The 22,753-nt window shown below is 42.4% G+C and overlaps 1 protein-coding gene across 2 annotated transcripts in view; it reads right to left on the bottom strand.

Annotated features, from left to right (window-relative positions):
* Positions 1-22,460, bottom strand: part of ddr2l (discoidin domain receptor family, member 2, like) — a 30,228-nt gene extending 7,768 nt beyond the window's left edge. Inside the window, exons 1-15 of one of the 2 annotated variants that reach the window (XM_061672454.1) lie at positions 22,198-22,460; positions 11,095-11,178; positions 10,357-10,459; positions 10,199-10,274; positions 9,739-9,888; positions 9,051-9,195; positions 8,877-8,982; positions 7,062-7,251; positions 4,617-4,863; positions 4,215-4,280; positions 3,986-4,128; positions 3,601-3,712; positions 3,341-3,457; positions 2,065-2,458; positions 731-928 (exon numbers count right to left, since the gene is read on the bottom strand). In XM_061672454.1, coding sequence (XP_061528438.1) covers positions 731-928; positions 2,065-2,458; positions 3,341-3,457; positions 3,601-3,712; positions 3,986-4,128; positions 4,215-4,280; positions 4,617-4,863; positions 7,062-7,251; positions 8,877-8,982; positions 9,051-9,195; positions 9,739-9,888; positions 10,199-10,274; positions 10,357-10,459; positions 11,095-11,155 — 2,108 coding nt within the window. In that variant the 5' untranslated portion in view covers positions 11,156-11,178; positions 22,198-22,460. The remainder of the gene's footprint in view (positions 1-730; positions 929-2,064; positions 2,459-3,340; positions 3,458-3,600; positions 3,713-3,985; positions 4,129-4,214; positions 4,281-4,616; positions 4,864-7,061; positions 7,252-8,876; positions 8,983-9,050; positions 9,196-9,738; positions 9,889-10,198; positions 10,275-10,356; positions 10,460-11,094; positions 11,179-22,197) is intronic. The other variant, XM_061672455.1, reaches the window with a different exon arrangement.
* Between the last annotated feature and the right edge of the window lie 293 nt (positions 22,461-22,753).

Genomic DNA, 22,753 nt, shown 5'->3' with positions numbered 1-22,753 from the left:
TTAAGGTATGACTGATATACGACCAGGAATGAAATAAGGCTTAAATAGGGGACACAGGTAGAACTCAAAGGTTTGATTAATGGATATGTACTGCCTAGCTTCTCTGAGGACACAAATAGAACTCACGCCTCCCAAAAGGATTCGTAAACCTGGCTCTCACCAATCAGGTGAAAGGGGAAGACCTGGGGTACGGTGTGGGCTCATCAAAACTTATATAAGCTCATGTAATTGTTCTGTTGATTCAATGTATCATCCACAGGTGATATACTCATTGTTTGTCCAAAGCGTCCAATAAAACACTTGTGACCAGCTCAGCTCATGTCTTCTGATTTTTATCTGGCCCTTTGAGTCTTAGTTTTATCCTTGGTTTCTGTAAATTTAGAATGGTTGTTTGTTTATATGTGCCCTGCGATTGGCTGGCGACCAGTTCAGGGTCTACCCCGCCTCTCGCCCAAAGATAGCTGGGATAGGCTCCAGCACGCCTGCGACCCTAGTGAGGATAAGCGGTAAAGATGGATGGATGGACAGAAATGTCTCATCAAGAAAACCCAGCCTCCAATCAATTCAAGAGGGTCCTGCTTCTCGTCCGCCAGAGGGAACTGACCAAGATGCTGCACGCCAGGACTGAGGCCAGAGACCCCCACCTGCTGGCCCAATCAGGGGGTACCTCCGACCTGATGTAACCGTTTGAGACACATCAAAATGAATGAAGCGTTAGCGTGGAGCTCACCTGACGGAGGGTATGTTGTTGGCATGCGTGAGCGTGCTCTCCATCTCACGCTGTGACAGGAACATGTTAAGGTCGCCGTTCTCCATGTACTCTGTCACCATACACAGCGGGTCGGACGTCACGCACACGCACAGCAGTTGGATGATGTTGGCATCGTTCAGCCGCGACATGATCTTGATCTCTTTCAGAAAATCATTCCTGCAGAAAATAATCAAATTTCATTCAAGTGACTGAAGATTATTAGTCTATGACAAATAATAAATAATGTATATTTTTTCTATGCAAACTGTGCGCAGGATAGCCGCAGTGATGTCAGCGCGGTCACCGCCCGCCGAGTATAAAGAGGCCTTAAGTTAAGACCTGATAGTTACCAGTCACCTGAAGTGCTCAATGCATTCTGGTTAATTGCTCATAACTACCGCAGAGCAGTGATTGCGCAGCTAACTTGTTATCCTGCTATATTTGGATTGTACACTTTGCAGTGATCGTGTTCGTCTCTGAACCACGATTTAATAAATTATACGTTTGTATTGTGCTCATTTGTGATACAGCTGTGTGTACTGAAACATTACGCACAGTTTGAACATGAATACTGGGCTTAAATATACAAAAATTAAAACTAACAAACTGTGCAAATGTGCAGTGCTGTGAAAAAGTATTTCCCCCCTTCTTATTTTTTTGCATACTTTCACCACTTAAATTTTTAAGATCATATAAAAATATTCAAATATCAGAAAAAGATAACCCAAGTAAACATGAAAAGCATTTTTTCAATGATTTTATGATGAAGGGAAAAAAAACATATTCAAAGGTGTGTGAAAAGTAATGCCCCCCCGTTGTTAAATCATGAATTGTGGCTTATTATTCACAAATGGAGGTCACAAAGGAACCCAAGACAAGATCTAAAGAACTGCAGGCCTCCGTTGCGAAAACCATCGCTGACCAAAAGGAACATAAAGGTTTGTCTTAAATTTGCAAAAAAAAAAAAATTGGAATGATTCCCAAGACTCAAGAGTGGTCTTCCTGTTTCCTGAGCCACAGTACACAATATTCTGTGGGGGTTGAAAAATCAGTGAAATTGCTCTAAAATGTTTGACAATATGGGGTTCCCTGCTCTTGAAACATCTGGCAGTGAATGAGTTAGAGTCGAGAAACTGTACAAAAATAGGAATTTCAAAAGGGAGAAATACTTTTTCACAGCACTGTATTGTACTAAAAGGTTAAATACAAGTGAACTGCACTTAGACAGTGATTCTTCCACATAACACTAGAGAGAGCTCGCATACCACTAATGATACTAGTACCACACTTTGACAATGTTCCTGCGATCGTACCTGGCCTGGCTGGTGGCGTCTGCCCGTAGCTGCTTGACTGCCACCAATGTGGCGCACCCAATTCGGTCCCGTCCGGCTACGCCTCCTTCCTCCTCCTCTTCGTTCTCCCCCAGGAAGGTGGCTAGCCCCTGGGCCTCGCACAGGTGCACCTCACCGAACTGTCCCTCGCCGAGCTTCTCGCGGAAGAGCAGCTGCTGGCGCGGGAACTCAGAGGCGGAGATGTCCTTGCGCGTCAGTGAGTCGACGGTGAGGGCGGGCACGGCGTACATGTTGCTGCCCGTCACGCCCTGCAGACGCACGATGTCCGTCTCGGCGTAGTGCGGCGCGTTGCTATGGAAACACTGGTGCGGCGTGCACTGCGTCACGTCGGGCTCAGCGTACCCGCCGCCGCACGCTGCCGCCACAAAATGTAAAATCTTTCATTATTATTGGAATAAAATGCTGACATCAGCGTTTTTTTCTCATCTTTGTCACCTTTGGGGGCGGCAGGCTGAGATCATGTGACAAGAAGTCAGCGTTAGGAGACCGAAGAGGAAAAAGCCGGAAAGAAAGAAGAAGAGGAGGAAGAAGAAGAAGGCTGTTTCAAATCATTCACTTCTGCCCTACCACTTAATATATAGTGTTCCCCCACTGTATAACGCAAAGGTTTATAATTAGTTATGTCTAAGCTCATTTCTATGAGTGCAACTATGCGTTTTGCATTATGTTAGCATTAATCTAGTGGACGTTCATTAATGTATAGTTTAGTTGAACATTTTGGCATTTGAATATACAATGTTTAATTGTAATTTGTTTTGTGTGTCAGTTTTTCAGTTAGCTTCAACTGGGCATGATAAATAAACTGCTTGAAGTAAGCACACTTTGCCTGTTCAAATGCTAGGTTTTTGTGCTATAAAAATGAGACCAAGATAAATTACTTCCAAACTTCTTTCACCATTAATGTGACCTATAACCTGTACAACTCCATTTTTTTAAATGAAATTAATACAAACAAAGAACTTTATGTCCATCTGTGTTGTGATTTGTTGCTTTTTCTGTGTCGGCGCAATACATCATGGATATATTGCTTTTCTAGTGACTATCGGTTGGTCACTACTTTTCAAGATGGATTCTGGGAGACATTGAGGGGTTGATATAGGGGATAACCTATACTCACTAACTACACATTCGAACAGCACTACGAAATGGAGAATTCACTATATAAGGCACTAAATAGTGGATGGGGAGTGATGCCCAACACAGCCGAACAAGTCAAGTGAAGCAGCATGTGGCTGACCTGAGGCTTCGGCGCTCTGTGAGAGTTCAGGCAGTTTGTTCCGGAATGTCTCAGGGTTCTGGTACTGAGGGTCCAACAGGAAGACTCGCTCATAGTGGGGGTCTGACTGGGCCAGGCCTAGAGGGACACATGAGCACATGTGGAGGGCCTACTACAACAGCTAAACTTTATTAATCAGGGGCGCTTGAAATGGTTGTGTGTTGTCATTAATGTAAATCAAATACAGTGTACAGCTGACACGATTGCAACCAATGGTTTACCTCCTGGGGCGTGTCCAGAGCGGGGTGGCACAGGGGGGGTTTGCAGGATGATGGTGTCGCTGCAGGACGACAGTCGCACAGTCACCTCCTCGCCCAGGATCCTTCGGGGAGCCTATGAGGCGTTGACAACCATAGACCTCAAATATACAGTAAACAGACCCCGCCTGAAGCCTGTTTCTAGGATGCGTGAGTGTGGCCGCCATATTAAATGTGTCAGATCTGCACCGCAAACTCATGCAAGTCAATGGACTGAACTTTATTAAGCAACAAACCTACAAAGTGCACCAAGACAGCTATCAATGAATGATGATGAATATTGAAATAGTAATAGTAAATATTTATTCTGTGTCTACAATACCAGTGTAATTTCCATTATCCCGCTCACCTTCTCCAGAACTTTACACACATACTGACACCACAGGATGAGAAAGATGATGATGACCAGCAGCAAGATGATGGTTACCAGGCAGCCAATCAGAACGGGCGCGTTGCCGTTGTCGGGGGTCGCGCTGGCAGACGGGACAGCGGCTAGCGGGAGACAACAAACAAGATGGTGGCTGAGCAGCAAAGACGGCGAAGGGAATTTTAAGACGGAAACGGTTGTAAGGTCATACCTGATATGGGCGGGGCTGTGCTAGACTCGCTGACGGACGGTGGAGTCACCGACATTGACGTGTCTTCTGATGAATGACAGAAAGTTACCATAATATGTGTGTGTGTTAACGTCATTAGGTGTGTGTGTGCTGTATTCATAGTTTGTGTGTTATCTTCACAATGTATGTGTGTGAGTGTTAGCTTCACAATGTCTTTGTATGAGTTAGCTTCACAATGTGTGCGCGTGTGTGTTAATTGATGTGTGTGCGTATGTGTGCAACCATGAATATGCGTGTATATGTGCGTGTAAGCTTCACAATGACTGCGTGTGTGCATGCTAGCAAGTGCGTTTGCAATCTTTGAACATGTGTGTGTGTCTGTATGTGTGTGTATGTACATGCGTGTGTGAGTGTGCGTGTCACCTGACTGGAAGGAGACCTCGCTGAACATCATCCAGGTGTCTGCGAAGGCGAAGCGGCATCGCAGTGCAGTGGCGGCGCGGCGTTCCAGTGGCACGGTCACGTAGCGAGCGCTCGGGTTCCGGTCGTCTAGAACTGTGTGGAACACCACAGGTTCTGCCTCCCACATGGACGAGGGCCGGGGCTTGAACCAGCAGGACACCGATGAGAAGATCTTTATGCCGCGGGAAAACATGTTGTTACTATGAACCTGTCAGGAAGCAGAGGGGCACAGTTTTCAAAATAAGAGTAATGATGCCGCACACAGGAAGTAGACGATAAAATTTCCCCCCCCAAAATAAAACCATCAGTCGAATGTAGAGAATTTTCTTAATCAAAGTTAGTGTGATGGTGCACACAGGTTTATGCCGCAGGAAGTACACCATTTGGTGAAAAAAATATTTGGTGAAGGACATTTTTCTAAATAAGAGAGTGTGCATACAATAAGAAGACCGGCAGCTGAATTTAAATGATTTTCTTCAAAAATAGAAGAAATACTGCACACAGGAAGAGGTACAGGAGTTTATTCAAAATAAGAGAGTGATACTGCACACAGGAAGTACACCACTTGGGTGAAGGTGCAAGATGTTTGGCTGGATTGGCAGACTGGGGTGGTAGTCCCCTTTCAAGAAGGGGGACCAGAGGGCTGTTTCCAAATACAAGGGGATCACACTCCTCAGCATCTGTGCTCAGGTCTATTCAGGGGTGCTGAAGAGGAGGGTCCATCAGGAAGTCGAATTTCGGATTCAGGAGGAGCAGTATGGTTCTTGTCCTGGCTATGGAACAGTAGATCAGCTCCGTGCTTAACCTGCTGCCACTGCGACCCGACCCCAGATAAGTGGAAGAAAATGGATGAATGGGTGAAGAGTGAAGAAGTAGACAATCATTTAAAAGAGGTCTTTCCAAAATAAGACCTCTTTGGGCATAGAGTAAGTCCAAGAAAATGTTACTGTGGACAAACAACAGTTCGACAGAGCGGTCATCGAATCAGTCCTGTGTTCATCCATCACAGTCTGGTTTGGTGCTGCTACAAAAAAGGACAAACTCCGAATGCAACGGACAATCAAAACTGCTGAAAAGATTGTCAGTACCCCCCTACCCACCCTTGAGGACTTGCACGCTGCCAGAACTAAGACAAGAGCATGCAAAATCCTCTTAAACCCTCCACATCCTGGTCACCACCTCTTCCAGCTCCTTCCCTCAGGTTGGCGCTATCGATCAATGCAAACTAAAACAAGCAGACATTCCAACAGCTTCTTTCTTCGTGCCATTAACTTCCTAAACACTTAACTTACAATTCCACTGTAACATGCTGCCAATTTTGTCTTGAGACTGTTGTCACATCTCTGTCGGGCCAATTATACATTACTCGGGCACTGACTGTAGTAGTCTCGCCACCCTGCACGACTTGCATATCTGTTGTTGACCAAAACTGGCCACTCGTGCTTGAGAAATATCTGCACCATTTGCACAATTGACACTGTCCCAGATTATCGCGTTACTTGTCACTTTAAACTGCATACATTTTTTAAGTCTCTGCGCCATTTGCACAATGGTCACTGCACCAGACAATTGTTCTATTAGTCATTTCAATCTGCTCTAATCGCTAGAGGACTCGGCATCATTTTTCACAATTGTCAAAAAAATAAATAAATAAAATTGTACCAGCATTACCATATTTCTGGTAACCTTTTATTGCTCAGTGACTGTGTCTAAAAAGTATTCTCTGTCAATTGACTGTCGGTTTTCATAGTAGAACAGCTCCAACTACTGGAGACACATTTTTTTACATACTTGGCAAATAAAGATGATTCTGATTCTGAACAGCAGCACTCTTTAGTGGTATACAAGTGAGTGTTTATCTGAAGTTGAAAGTTGTGAGTGAAAGAACATTACACGGAGACAGAATAACGATTCCGACTCCACATATCCCTCGGCCAATACATTACAGTCGTCCCCAAAAATAAAATAATGAAATAGGTCCACTCAACAGAAATACAGATATCAATGCAAAAATAAATCGGACATACTACGTATATAGATGCATATGCAGTACATACATACAACGTCATACTACGTGACGTTGACCTTGCCATCGTAATGAACATTGTACAGCACCCACCACTATGTGATCAATTTTGCCCATTCGACATCCATTGTAGCCTAGTCAACCTGGAAGGGGGATCCCCCCCATCTGCGGTCCCTTCTCAAAGTTTCTTTTTTTTCCCCAAATGGGGTTTTGAGTTTTTCCTTGCCCGATTGGGGGTTTAGATTCGGGGATGTCGTCAGTCATTGCCAACTGTGCGCCTGTGAGTCTCTTTTGTGATTAAGACCTATACAAATAAACTTGACTTGACATCCAGGACGTGGTCAATCAGGTGAAGGAATTATTTCAAAATAAGACTGTACCTTCATGGAGGTGAAGTTCCTCTGTTGGTCAAAGACAAATTCCATCTCCACGGTGTGGTCTGGTCCCATCGAAACATTCCTCCAGCCCAGGTAGTCATACCCTGGCCATGCGTGGTACTGACGCGTCAACAGGAAGTCGTCCAGCCCTATCACGCCATCTGTAAGCTGGCCCAGACCACCGGACAATTTCCTGTTGGGATGAGAGTGTTGGGTCACAAGGAGCATGTGACTCGCCTGCCAAATATTAGCAGGTCAGGATGAAGCATATTGCGAATGAATATATTACTATGTCAGCATTTTAATATGAAGCATGGTACAATGAAAATGAAGTATGTTAGCAAATGTTAGTATTTTAGCACATTTTAGACAGGTCAGCATAAATCATGTTGGTAGTTTAGTGTGAAGCATGTAAATAAATTAGCATTTAAATATGATGCATATTAGCATGAAATCGGGCCACACTACATATTGTTTGATCATCGTCATCGCGAGGTGTGCATGAGCAATAGTCACATCGCAAAGGTCCTGGAGAAGTAGGGGGCAAAAGAACATGGGTACCGAACATGCAATGCGAGCATCACTCCACCAATCACAGTCATCATGGGAATAGTTTAAGCTCGTAAAACATTCTCTAAATAAGGGGGAAAATGTTCTGGCTGCAAGTTGTTTAATTTGTCACTCCCACCTGTAGTTTACGGTAAAACTGTCACGTAAAAGAAACAACTAAACAACAAATGTCTGCTAATGTAAATGGTAGCATACGGTGAAAAGAAAATCTAGATATAATAAGATTAGCACCGATGTTAGTGTAAATCAGGGGTATTCAACAAAAATTTTAAAAGGTCCAGATCGTGAAAATTTCCTGAAGCTAAGGTCTAAAAGATGATCAAGTGTCTATTTATTGTGATACTGTATAGGATTAAGTAGCCTGTCTAGTCGTTGCATCCTGTATTTTCTGAGACTGAAATACATATCACAGGGTTACAAAAAAAAATCGCAATGTCATTTTTTTCCAATATCGGGCAGCCCTAGCGTGAAACCTGTTACCAAGTTAGTAAGAAGCATGTTCGCATATTAGGCATGTTACCATGACTCCGTTAACATGAAACACTAGTATTTTAGCGTGATGCATGTTAGTACGAAGCAGGACGCATGTTCATATGAAGCATGTTAGCATTTAAGTATGTAACAAGGTTGCATGAAGCATGTTAACATGACATGTTCATATAAAGCATGTTATCATATGAAGCATTTAAGCATAAAACAGTATTTTAGAAAGAATTATTGACAAGTGCCTTTTGATATGAAACCTGTTAACATGAAGCATGTTATCATATTAGCATGAAACAAGCTACCAGTTTAAAATTAAGCTTATTGGCATATTAAGCATGTAAAAATGATACATTAGAATTAAATAATGGTATCTTACTGTGAAACATGTCATAACATGATGAATCATGTTAGTATTTCAGCATTAAATGTTTTAACACATTTTAGACAAATGACAACATGAAGCATGTTGGTATGATACATGTTGATATGAAGACTGCTACCATGAAGAATGTTAGCATATTAGCATTTCAGCATGAATCTTTAGTCTTTTAGCACATTTTAGACATGAGAGTATGAAGCATGGTGGTATTTTAGCATTAAGCATATCAAGTTAGCATTTTAGTATGACAGCTGTTACGCATGTTAGCATGAAATACGCTAGCAGGTTAGCATGAAGGATGTTCATATGGAGCATGTCAGCATTTACTATGAAACGTGTGAGCGTGAAGCATGCGAGCAAATTCAGCAGGTGTTTTGACCCGCCTCTTCTGGTGGGTGCCGTCGTAGGTGGAGTCGTTGAGGATGGCGGTGGAAAAGCCAGGTTGCATCATCTGCTGTCCCTCGGGGGCACTGTACGAGATCAGACCATCTGAGGGCGACAAACGCAAGTGTCAACAACCATCAACGGCAACAACGCGCCGTGTGGCCGTGGCCTACCTTCCCAGGGGCAGCCGTACAGCTCCACCCGCATGCAGACAGTGGACAGCTCAGTGAGAGGAATCAAGCGGACCCATCGAGTCACAACCGGAGGGTGAAGGTCATTGATGACAGGCGCGTACGCATTCTTGTTGCCCTCCATTACCTGCGCGCACACGCAAACACACTTCCTGTGTTAGGCTCCACCCACAACCACTTCATGTGGTAGTCATGTGATTGAGCCTAGGCAGTGTTATTGTTTCTTTTTCCTTCCTCACGTCTATCACGCCCTCACACACGTCCTGTTAATTCTTTGGGCTTCCTGAACCCCCACGCACACACACATATATATATATATATACATATATATATATATATAATATACATATATATATATATATATATATATATATATATATATAATATACATATATATAATATACATATATATATATATATATATATATATATATATATATATAATATACATATACATATATATATATATTATATATAGTGAATCGGGCTGGACAACCACTGAGGAAGAGGACTGCCCCACCCAGACCCGCAAGACAAAACCCGGGAACCCTTGAAATTCAAAATATATACTACATTAACACGTACGTGCGCACGCACGCACACACACACACACACACACACACACAACCTACGTAAACATACAAACACACACACATGCACACAAGCCCACCGTGCTTCCCAGGCGGTTCCTCCATGACTTCCATATGACTCCGTCCCTGCTGTAGTTTAAGCTATATGCTCGCGCAAACTCAATGCCGTTGCGCGCGTAGCGTCCCTGCGTGGCCACCACTGTCAGGAAGGTCAGATGGCGCAAGTCCACCTGAACACATGGAAGATATGTTAGCATGGTACATGTTAGCAGGTTAGCATAATAGCATTTTAATTTGTGGGCATGTTAGCAGATTAGCATGAAGCTTTTTAAAAGGAAGCAAGCATATGATCACTTCATCAACATTACACTTACGCTGCATTCAATAAAACTGAGAAGTAAAAACAATGTCCAATTCGTGGCTGAGATAGGTGCACGAAAGGCAACATGCAAGTGAGTTTCAAGTGTCATCATTCTTGGTTCCCAGAGCTCTTGAATGCAACACTCAGATGCTGACTAGGAGGAAGAGGTGTAGTCAAACCTGCAGGAACTGAGAGTCGGACGCTTCCAGTTGGCCTTCAGGACACCAGGCACCGTCGCCGTCCTCGCGGTTCAACCTGACACAACCGGCAAACATCATCATCAACATTAAAATACAGAATTATTGATCATACTTTTCATTCTAACAATAATGCTGACCTTGCGTACTGCGGTCCTGTGGTCTCGTGCCATTGGCTGGATGCTGTGATGTCATCATCCTTGATCCGCCCATCCTCCATGCCCAGGGCATAGCGACAGTGTGCTGGACACACGCGCACACACACACACACACACTGTATCAATATTCTCTTTGACCACTCTCTTGCATTCTCTCTTTTCACTCCCCCTCTTTCGGTCCCTATCACACTCTCCTATTACTCCAATGATATCTCTCTCCACTCTCATTCTTTCCCCACTGTCTTTTGCTTTTCTCCCCTCTCTTCTTCACTTTCTTTCTCTCACCTTCCCCTGTTCCCCTTTCTCGCTCCCGTTCTCTTTCCCATCTCTCTGTCCCCTCTCTCATTCTTTCCTCCCTCCCTTTTTTTCTTTTCCTCTCTTCTGTTCCCTTTCTCTCACCCTCCCTCCATCTTTTATCTCTCTCGCTCCCGCTCTTTCTCTGCCTTCTTTAGTTCTCCTCTCTCTCTTTCCCTCTCTTTTCCCAATTTCTCTCGAGGCTCCCTCTTTCTCTCTAATTCCCCCTACACACTCTCTCTCTCTCTTTCTTACCCCCCCTCTCTCTCACCTCCCCTCTCTCATTCCTTTTCGCTGTTTCACCTCACCTCTCTCTCACCCCTGTCCACCCTCTTGCTCGCTTCCCTGTTTTCCCCCCATTCTGTTCTCACCTCCTCTCCATCCCCCCTCTTTCTGTATCTTTCCCCTCTCTGTCGTTGTGTGTACCTGGGTCAACTTGTGCGACGGCTGCTGCGGCGTGAAGGATGAGCAGCAGGAAGAGGTGCATGATGGGCCACACACACTACATCTCTTAAAACGTGCAAACACAATGTGGTCAGTTGATTAGGAACACGTGCACAATGTAATACTATTTAAAAAAACTGAAAAAAAACTCTAAAAGATAGACAAAAATACTAGGTCCACTCTGAACCTCAATTCTCCACCTGTTGCCGCTGCCGCCCCCTCTCCTTCGTCGAATTGTTTGAGCATATTGTGACAGTATCGCTCTTTAGTGGTGTACTAGTGAGTCGAACGTCATGGGTGAATGAACATCACATGAAAAGGAATAACGATTCTTCAGTTAAAACATCCCTCCATCCATCCATCCATTTTCTGAGCCGCTTCTCCTCACTAGGGTCGCGGGCGTGCTGGAGCCTATCACAGCTGTCATCGGGCAGGAGGCGGGGTACACCCTGAATTGGTTGCCAGCCAATCGCAGGGCACATACAAACAAACAACCATTTGCACTCGCAGTCACACCTACGGGCAATTTAGAGTCTCCAATTAATGCATGTTTTTGGGATGTGGGAGGAAACCGGAGTCCCCGGAGAAAACCCACACAGGCACGGGGAGAACATGCAAACTCCACACAGGCGGGGCCGGGTATTGAACCCGGGTCCTCAGAAGTTAAAAGTTAAAACATATACTGTACCATTACATTTCAATAGTGCCAAAAATGTAATTATAAAACAGGTGCACTCCATATCACTGCAAAAATAAATCATCTTGCATACTTCCCTCTTTTCACATGTAATGTCTACATTTCAAATAAAAACATATCAGAAAGGCTACTCAGAAAAATAAATCATTTTACGATATCACTAAAGGGAGGAAAAGAAACTATGGCTGAGTCCCATGAATATTTTTTTTATTGTGACTTGGCTGTTTCTAAATCTGCGCTGTTCCTGCCTTTCTGACTACTTTTAGTAGGCAGTCATTTTGAATGTTAGTTAGAATAGCAGCAATTTTGAATGTTATCACTTTTTAAAAAAAATATGACAATAAATTCTACCAAATTAGTGAACAGACAATTTCTCAATGGACGGTTTTGTTATTGGGAGCATGGCATGCTTATTGCTGCACCAATAATAGCGTTTTGGAGGTACTGTGTACGAATGTAAACATTGAAAAGACGGAGATAGAAGATCCGAAGATGTCTTTTTCACAAAAACCTGTGGGGAAAACGCACAGCTACTAAAGCCTATTGAGAAGGACTCGGCGAGCACTAAAAGGAGAGGTTTTTCAGTATTCCTGCTTTCACCTCTTCGCCCCACCTGTACCGTCAACCTTCCTGCAATACCGTGAGCTTTCCCACAATACCACGATAATTATCGGACCGTGAGATTAATACCGTGATCAAACCGAACCGTGAGATATAGCAAACATTTGAGAGCACGTGACGGAACAGGGAAAGCTCAAGTTTGCCATGGGCAAGCAACGATTTTAGGGCACTTTGAACCCTGCTTACACTCTTTCCCCCTCCTCACTCTAACTCTTCTACTTCCTATCTTTACCCCTTTTCTCTTCCCCTAGCTCTCATTCTTTCTCTCTTCTCTTTACCCTCTCACTCTCCCCCCTCTCATTCTCTGTTGCCCCCTTTCTCTTAACCCACTCCTCTCTTCCCCCCTCTCACTTTCATCCCCCTTTCTCATTCTCTCTCTTTAACCGCCTCATCTCGTTTTCACCTTTTTCTCTTGCCCCCTTACACTCTTTCCTCCTCTTTCACCCCTCCTCTCCCTCTCTTTCACTCACTCTTTCTCCTACCCGCTCTCCCTTCTCAGAGGAATTTCACGTGTTTGTGGGAGTATAACACTCTTATTGACAGGGGAGGAAGTTGTGGGCGTTCATCTGTGTGTTTACATGCGTGTAGCGTTTCCAAGCACACAAACATCAACACCTCCAAGAGGATCACCCTGGATGACCAACACAGCATCAGCGACCATGTTGGATTTCATGCTGAAGGAACATCAACTGGCATGTAGCGACGAGCGTGTTGTGTTTTGTTTTGTTGGCACGTCAGGAATGAGAGGAGTGCTTGATTTGACATGTCGGACACGCGACATACAACCAGTGGTGGGAAGTACAAATATTTTTTTACTGTACTTCAGTAGGTATTCAGGAATTTGCACTTTAAAGTCATTCACTGCCAGCAGTTTTTAAAACAGAATATTGCAAGCCATTCTAAAGATTTTTCAGTGATCTTTCAAGACCTGCAGAATATTATTTTCTGTGACAATATAATTAGAATGTAGCAAAAGAAAGAGTAGACTCTCTTATTTCACCAGAAAACAGTTTGTTTCAAGCTTTTTCCATTCTTAAGTAGACAGGATGAGGTGGTTTCACCAAAAACACCGGTTTCTGACTATAAAGCAGACAAAACAAGCTTGTCAAGAAACATGTCAAGCAGAACAATGACTTTGATGTAAGGCCGAGACCAACGATTAGCTTGATAGTTGACTCAGTCACCAATCAGTCACAACCACTTAGTCACCAATTATTTTTGCGATCAGTTGACGAATCGGATCATATCGCTGGCACCGGGCTGAACCTACTATGTCTAAATTTGGTCAATTCCATATTTTTTCAAGTGTTAGAAATGGTTTGATGATGCAATGTTAATGGCTCATCATACATACCGTTTACTTAGTTTCCTGAACGTGATAGTTTTTGGAGGTACAAGGATTCCGCCTGACGCCAGCGATATGTAAATTGCACCTTATCGCACCAGCAAGCAGTTGCTCTTATACAACCATAATTAGCTTCCAGCTTGACGTGTGCACAAAAGATAATTAAGATATGAGAATGAGTTACCTTTATTTATCCAGATAGAACATTAAGAACTGCTTCTTATTTAAAATGCTGCAATGTATGCAAGTTCCTGCGTTGTAAACGCACTCTGTGTTGCTTGTAGCAAGCGTGTGACACATGTTCTTCTGCCCTCCCTGAGCGTGCTTTAAGCTCTTTATTGACACCCCAGTTGGAGTTTACTGTAAAACTAAACGCACAAAAAAAATAATTACACAGATTGTACACATTTAAGTACAAGACACATCGTTTTATAAATTGCCATCTTATGTTATCAGTCAATGGGGTCTCTCTTGAAAAAGAGGTTTTTAATCTCAATGAGACCAACCTGTTTAAATAAAAAATAAAAATCGAAAACCCTACTGACGGGCTAGCTAACGTTAGCGTTAGTTCACGAGATGGATTTACCTTCAAATAACGAATATTCACACACAAATGCTGGAGTAACACATGCAGACAGGTGATATACAGTAACAATCGGCATATATTCTTCTTAATCTGTGAAAAACTAGTTTAATGAAGTTTTACTGCGACTTACTTCTACTCTTTTTTTTTTTTTTTTTTTTTACTTCTTGGCTTACTGTAATATGCAGCTTCATACATGCACTGCACCACACTTCCCGTTTTAGGTCAATTAAGATGCATCCATTTTCTGTAGCGCTTATCCTCACTGGAGCCTATCCCAGCTATCTTCGGGCAAGTGGCGGGGTACACCCTGAACTGGTCGCCAGCCAATCGCAGGGAACATATAAATAAACAACCATTACCACTCACATTCACACCTATGGGCAAATTAGAGTCCTCAATTAACCTACCATGCATGTTTTTGGGATGTGGGAGGAAACCGGAGTACCCGGAGAAAAGCCACGCAGGCACGGGGAGAACATGCAAACTCCACACAGACGGGGGCCGGGATTTGAACCCCGGTGCTCAATGCATAATTATCTTTATTAATCATAATTCAATGTCAATCAAAAGAATTAGGATTATTATTTTTTCCAAAATCACCCAGCCCTAGCATCTTTGTCAGAAACTGAATCAGGCACAACATACTTCCTTTTTAGATGCTCGTGTATCACTGTTGTGCTGCCATAAAAGGCATGTTCTGTCTCGCATGTTTAGCATCACATCTTTGGCGAATAAGTCAAACTTTAGCGCTCCGTTGCTAACGCTAACACTGGTTAGCCGTGGTTCGTCTGGGCACGTCACCGGACGATCACTACTGTGCAGGTGTGTCACTAGAAAGACCCAGATAACAACTACTGTGCATGTGCATCATGGTATCCGGCCAAAAGAGGCACGCAAACAAGCAAGCAAGTAGGAGGAATGGAGAGAAAAACAAAGCTTAAAAAAACTAAACCGACATCCATTTGCATACATTTTCTTTTACTCGCTTCTTATCCTCACTAGGGTCGCAGGCTAAACAACGACATTGACTATAAAATGAATAGTCGACGATTTTGATCATCGACGTCGTCATGACTACAGTAGACTAATCGTGGCAGCTCTACTTTAATGCTTAATTTCTTAATTTTGTGACACCTCATATTATAAAACAACAAAACCAAGACTGAAAAGGGGCTTTTAATGACAAAATAATAATCTATTTATTAGACTTTACACTGATCTGAACGGTATTTGCCGATAATTAGCATTTTATGCTGATCGGCTTTCATGTCATAATTCGCCGATCCGATCAATGACGTCATCGATCGTTTACACCGCGTTGCCGTCACCTATGAATCCAAAAGCTTTTTTATTTTAGCCTTGTTCCGTGTCTTGTGGCGTAGTACTGTAACTATCTGATGGCCAATAAAGTTTTTTTCAATGTTGTCGGCGAAAAAACACGTTGTCGGTGTGGGACTATTTTGCAGTGTCTCAGACAAATAACACGTAAGTTATTTGCAGTCTGTGCACAACTGAAGATCGACTTATGATTCAATAAATAAAATGTACAACGATAGTTTTTCTGGACTCAATAAATGGTCATTGTTCTGGTGAGCTGGCATGCGGATCACAAAGTGAGCTGACAGAGTTGGACAGCTGTGTCATTAGCCACTAGTGGGGTCATGGAACGCCGACGGACCAGTACACACTTGCAGGTGTTGTCTCCGTCCAACAATCCACAGCCTTGCTCCATGTGCAACACGTAGAGTCACACAACAGGGACACTTAAGGGAAAGTTGTGTTCGCTAGCCCGGCCGCGAACTAGCTCACGAACTAACGAGCTTGCGAGTTGAGGAGCTAAACAGCTCGCTCCACCATGGCTAAGTCGTTAAAAACGTCAGTGCCTCTCAGAGTTGTTGTGTGTTAGTTCCCAATTAACACAAACACGGGAACGTTAACTGTTTATTAAACATAACCTCAGTGGAACACGTTATTCAGCCAGTAGTTGACAACAGCGAACGTCAACGTATATTTGATTGACAGGTAAATGACTCGTCTTCAGCGGACCAACCACATGGGGACTTTTTTGTCATTCCAAGTGAAAACATTTCTGATTGAAGGTTTCTGGTCAACTGTTTACTTGTGACGTGATCTATTCCAATCGGGTGTATACATGATGTGCACTACATTTAATCGGAACAGCCGTGAGCCATGCACTACGTCACATCATTTATCAAGCTGGAGGTCTGTCGTATGTTCAGTACAGTAGTTGGGATTGTTTTTATAAATTTATTCAAAAAAAGTTTGCTAAACAAGTTATAAGTAATTAAAAACAAGATCTCTGTTGCACACGAGCTCTGTCGGGAGCCGGCATATTTATGGTGCGCGTAAACATTGACGTCGAGACGAAGCATGCGCAGACAGAGCTTTCTCTATTCTGAATGACGGTATACATGGCAAAAACCTCCGACTGGTTTGGCAAAAGGAATATTCAACCCTGGTGAAACCGAATGAAATTCAATTAGGATTCGGCCTGTTTATTCCGACTGAGGTGTTTATATGGAGCATTTTCATTCGGTTTGGGCTTCTAAACAGATTATCATTGGAATAGAAGGCTCCATGTAAACCAGGCTAGTCTTACAGCTCTTTATTCTGTATTTCATACCCAGGGGGATCCATGTCACAGAGTATAGAAAAACAATTTAATAGATAAACAAGAAAGGAAATAATAACAACAACAATAATGATTTAGAAGCAAAAAATAAAATACAATCAAAAAATAATAAAAGCACAGAATTAGTTTATCGTGATAGTTTTGGGGAAATATATATCGTCTTAGAAAAACTGTTATCATGTCAGGCTTACTTCTGGGATTCAAAAATGATCCGTCTAATCTGAAAAAACTCATCCAAGTAAGGTGTATTTTTTTTCAGTTGCTAGATAATTTAGCATTATTTTGTTAGTCATTTCACAACGTCAGCAAAACTATGGGAAGTTTTTCGATAGCATAGAAGCCTGAACAAATGCTCGGTACCTCACAGTTTAAAAAATATGAAATGTTATTTTTCCATTGTGCCAAGTTATCAAACGATTTGTATAGAACTGACTTTTTTAGTTATTAGTTTAGTTTAGTTATGTTTCGGTCTGTATTTATTTATTTTTTTAATTAGTACTTCTACAAGTTTTTTTTTTTTAATTTTTTACAAAATTATCTGTACTTCTACTTAAGTACAGTGTGGGTACTTTTGCCATCTTTACACACAACAACAAAAAGTGACACAAATTGTGTTGTTTGTTTCAATGTAAACAGTGTTTACATCTAGAAGCAGAACTTGTGTTATGTGTTCAGTGTAGACATGAATGCTAATATGTACGTTAACGTAAACAACAATGCTGGTCCACAACAACTCGAGCAATAGGACGCTAACAATATGGCACTAACAACAGATGCTACAAGCGGAAGCCTGGCCGCTGCGGGCTGTACATAGAAAGGCTCCTTCAGCCTGTGGGGTTCTCTTTACCAACCGATTGCGCGGGACTCGAGGCTGTTCGGCTGCCCGCATGTGAAAGCCGGTGAGCCTTGTCTGCCAAGCCTGCAGAGAGCGAAGCTGCGGCTCCTCCTCGCTTGGAGGAAAACCTCAGATGAAATACTCCTCAGTCGCGGCGAAAGTGAAATCTGAGATAACCATACAATTACAAACCGTATGGTAGAGATTTTTGCAGTGCCCACCACTATCCAACGCGCTTGGGCGCATGTCACGTGAGCATTTTATTTTATTTATTTTTTAAACACAGCCTTTGCGATTTGATAATTGCATTCAATTAGATTATATATCATAACGGGAGACTTTAACATTCATGTTGACAATAGCATTGAAAAAAAAATAATAATCAAACAAACTCTTTGCTACACTGGACACATTTAACCTCTCCAAAAATATAAAGAGTCCAACTCCTATTCAAGGTCACATCTCAGACCTAGTAATCTTTAATGCCTGGATCAGACTACAAGACAAATTTGGTCTTTCACAATTGCACTATGTCAGACTATTGCCATAAAATCTTGCTGTTTCTTGGTCAGACAGTGGCAACACGACACGACATGTAGTCCTATACCACTGCATCCCATCTTTTACAATCACTGAGCATTATCTTGTCAAATCAAAAAGTGTTGGAGAGGCGGAATCAGAAAACACGCCACCGGTCAACGCAACTGGATAAACCCGTTACCATGGTGACGACAACAACAATGGATCACGCCAATGTATTGTGTGGGGAAAAAAGGAACAAAATGAGGAAAAACGTGTGGTGGGGGAGAGGATGGGAGAGGGCGTTCATTCAAGGCCTGCTTGAAGTATGTTCACGTACTTTTTATACAATACAGCTTACAAGCAGGCAACAAAACATTATGTAGCCTAGCAAGCTAGTAGTAGCACTAATGGTTGTACATAAACATGCCGGCATTCTGTTGAATCATGCTCTAAAGCTTTGGTAAACATTGTTTTTTACGAGTGAATAAATGTTGAAAACGGCATGTAAGTATGTTGACAACAGCAACCACGGGAGGCAATGTGCCGGTCACAATACGCAATCCTATTGGTCGACGTCAAGGTGCGCTGTCGGAGAGTCGTCATTGATATCTCAAACTACACGGAAGATATCCCAAAAAACATCAAACATGCCAGACTTTTCATTTTGGTGTCGTAGAGCTATCATAGGGCCAAATCGTTGGTCGTGGATTATGTCACACTACAAGAAGTTTTGTCGTTCCTGACAAAATATGTCAGGCCCGATCTGGGAAATCGACACAGCAAACAAGTATTGTTCAGGTTCTTACTAATGATTTCAGAGAATTGATATCACTTTGATTTAGAGGGCTTTACCATCACAGTGCTTCTCCGTGGTGTTTTAGGTCAGCGCAAAGTTGTCTTAGTTTTATAGTTAGCAACAGCACCCATGACATTTGACATTTTCCAGGTCTACTTATCCAAAGGTATATCAACTGTCTCAGGATTCACAGTTGGTGACATAGCATTGGTTTCCATAAACATAGCGCTGGTACTGTCATTTATGTACCTTTTCTTAATAAACACGGACGGGTATTGCCCGAACCTTTGGTAGAATCTGTAATTCAAAGAGCACACAAAAATGATCACAAATAGCCAAGTCCTTGATGTCAACTGATAAAATCTCAACATCCTTATGCCTAGATCAGACTAAAGGATTTTACCCCGATATTGGCTTGATTAGCTGTGGTTGACAAGCTCACAACCTCCTCCCCCCAATCATCCAGCGCCAAAGCTCCACACAACAGATCAATGCAATGAATTTGCTTGCTATTTTAGTGAAAAACTACAATCCATCAGGTCACGTATCAGCACAAATCAGAAAAATGATAAATTGATACAACACCAAAAACCATCAAGGAAATACTGTATTACCATGCCAGAATTTGATACAGTCAACCAAAAAACTGTACAGAAAATCATGAAATAGGTGTCTTGTCTCAATACCATATGACTTTTTAAAAACTATTGCAAAATCTCTGCTAGCTGATCTGCACCAAATAATCAATTGCTCACTTCAGTCAGGCGAGTTTCCTAAACCTCTGAAAGCTCCTGCCATTAGGCTAGGGCTGGGCGATTAATCAAAATGTAATCATGATTTCGATTTTGGCTTCTCACGATCATAAAAATGTCATAATCGAAGAAAAACAATGTGCCGCGGCACCGGTTGTGTATGCAAGTTTCTGCATTGTGGAGGAACGCACCATGTGTTGCTTGTAGCAACCATGTGACGCATGGTCTTCTGCCTTCCCTGAGCGTGCTTGAAGCTGTTTATTGACACTCCAGTTGGAGTTTACTGTAAAACTAAACGCACAACAAAAAGAATTACTCACATTGAATATTTAAATACAAGACATACATCAATTTAGAAATCGCCATCTTATGTTATCACTCAATGGAAACCCCTATTGACGAGCTAGCTAACATTAGCATTTGATCACGGAGGGATTTACCTTCAAATAACGAATATTCACACACAAATGCCGAAGAGACAGACAATATAACAATAGTCAAGGGTATTTTTTTCTTCCTAATCTGTGAAAAACGCAACCGGATACACTCGTTACCACGTCCATGACAACAGCAATGGATCGCACGTGTATTGTGTTGGTCAAAAAAGAACAAAATGCGGAAAAACGTGTGGTGGTGGTGGTCACCGGCGCTCGGAAGAAGACGTTGGTTCAAGGATTGCTTCAGGTATGTTCACGTACTTTTAATACGCTACGGCTCACAAGCAGCCAACAAAAAGTTATGTAGCCTAGCAAGCTAGTGTTACCACTAATAGTTGTACGTTAACGTGCCGGCGTTCTTCTGAATCATGCTCTAAAGTTTTGGTATGTGTGAAGTAATTTAATTTCAATACAGTAATTTATTTACAGTCAGTTAGCACCCATTATATATTTATAGCAAATCACGTTCAACCTATATTTAATTGAATACACTACAAAGACCAGATATTTAATGTTCAAACTGATAAACTTTATTGTTTTTAGAAAATAATCATTAACTTAGAATTTTATGTCTGCAACACAAAAAAAAAAGCTGGGACAGGGTCATGTTTACCACTGTGTTACATCACCTTTTCTTTTAACAACATTCAATAAAACTTTGGGAACTGAGGACACTAATCGTTGAAGCTTTGTAGGTGGAATTCTTTCCCATTCTTGCTTGATGTACAGCTTCAGCTGTTCTACAGCTGCAAATGCGCCACACATTTTCAATGGGAGACAGGTCTGGACTGCAGGCAGGCCAGTCTAGTACCCGCACTCTTTTACTACGAAGCCACGCTGTTGTAACACGTGCAGAATGTGGTTTGGCATTGTCTTGCTGAAATAAGCACGGCTGTCCATGAACAAGACGTTGCTTGGATGGCAGCATATGTTTCTCCAAAACCTGTATGTACCTTTCAGCATTAATAGTGCCTTCACAAATGTGTAAGTTACCCATGTCATTGGCACTAACACAGCCCCATACCATCACAGATGCTGGCTTTTGAACTTTGCGTCCATAACAGTCCGGATGGTTATTTTCCTCTTTGGCCCGGAGGACACGACGTCCACAATTTCCAAAAACAATTTGAAATGTGAAAAACAATTTGAAATGTGGACACAACATCCCAACTTCATTGGAATTGGGGTTGTACTTCATATTGTGTTTTTTCACTATTTGTGACAGCAGACAACTTAAAATTAACATGTTGTCTAAGCAATAGCACCTGGGCTAATGTTACAGTTTACAATCACACATTAGCTTAGCTTTGTTAGCTTCACAACACACTTCACTGCAGTTGGTTGAGCAAAACAAACATGTTGCATAGTACTGCTTTAAAAAAATTGACATCATATCCTAGCTTTAAAAAGCATCTAAATCGAGTCGAACAGTAGATGCCATCTTTGCTAGCTTGAAACACTTCACACCAGTAGGCGGAGCCTCGGAGCAAAACAAAACAGCGATTACATAGTTCCGCTTTAAAAATAAAGGAGCACCGAGTTTATGTTTATAATGCCATGTTGTCATACGAACGTCCGAATCACTTGGATGCTAAGCTAACTAGTAACAACGTGAGGTTTGTCCTACTTAAATCACAGCGGCCGTGCTCGAGCACGTAACCCTTCACACAAGCGCGCGCCCGGGCGTGTACGTTCGCCAACTTTTGGCACTCGTGCGTGCCGTCAAAGGACGCCAACAAGCGTGCTCGACGGTGACGTTAAATTGGCAAAGCTTGGCGTTTTCCCTCATCCTCTTTGTTGTTTTGTGTGTGTGTTTGTGTTTTTTTTTTTTTTTTCTTTACCTGTCCACGCTTGCCTCGCGCTCCACGACGTGCGCGTGCCCAACACGGCCGCTAGCGTGCGCGTCGTCGTCGACGTACGTGGCGGCTTCCCGAGATAACTTTGAGAGCGTTTTCGGATAATTTTGAAGGAAAAAGTTTTTGGATAGTTCGCTGAAGTTCACTTCCAAAGTGTCATGGAGGACAGACGGCTCGAGGAGAGAAGAAAAAAAACACTCTTACCTCAGTTCCGTTTTCCGAGGAAGAGGCGGAGGATTTTGTATTTTTTATTTTTTTTAAGAGGTGGACGAGTCCGAAGACCACAACCGCACTGACGTCACGATATCACGTGCTCGTAAAGATCCAATTGGATACAAATTATAATGATTTTACTCAATTTTAACACATTTCTTAACTTTTTAACACTGAAAACAACGATTAATTTGATGATTTGTTAGTTGAAATTGTTAGTTTAAAAAAAAAAAATTAAGATTAGATTTTGGACACCAGGTGGTAGCAGAGTGTTATATTAAACCACCCACGTTTGTGACTTAAAACACGCACATATACGCGCTCGCAC

Source organism: Phycodurus eques, chromosome 3 (genome assembly GCF_024500275.1).
Source record: "Phycodurus eques isolate BA_2022a chromosome 3, UOR_Pequ_1.1, whole genome shotgun sequence".
Lineage (NCBI taxonomy): Eukaryota > Metazoa > Chordata > Actinopteri > Syngnathiformes > Syngnathidae > Phycodurus > Phycodurus eques.
Note: the sequence above shows the minus strand (reverse complement) of the source record. Positions and strands in the feature narration are given on the sequence as shown.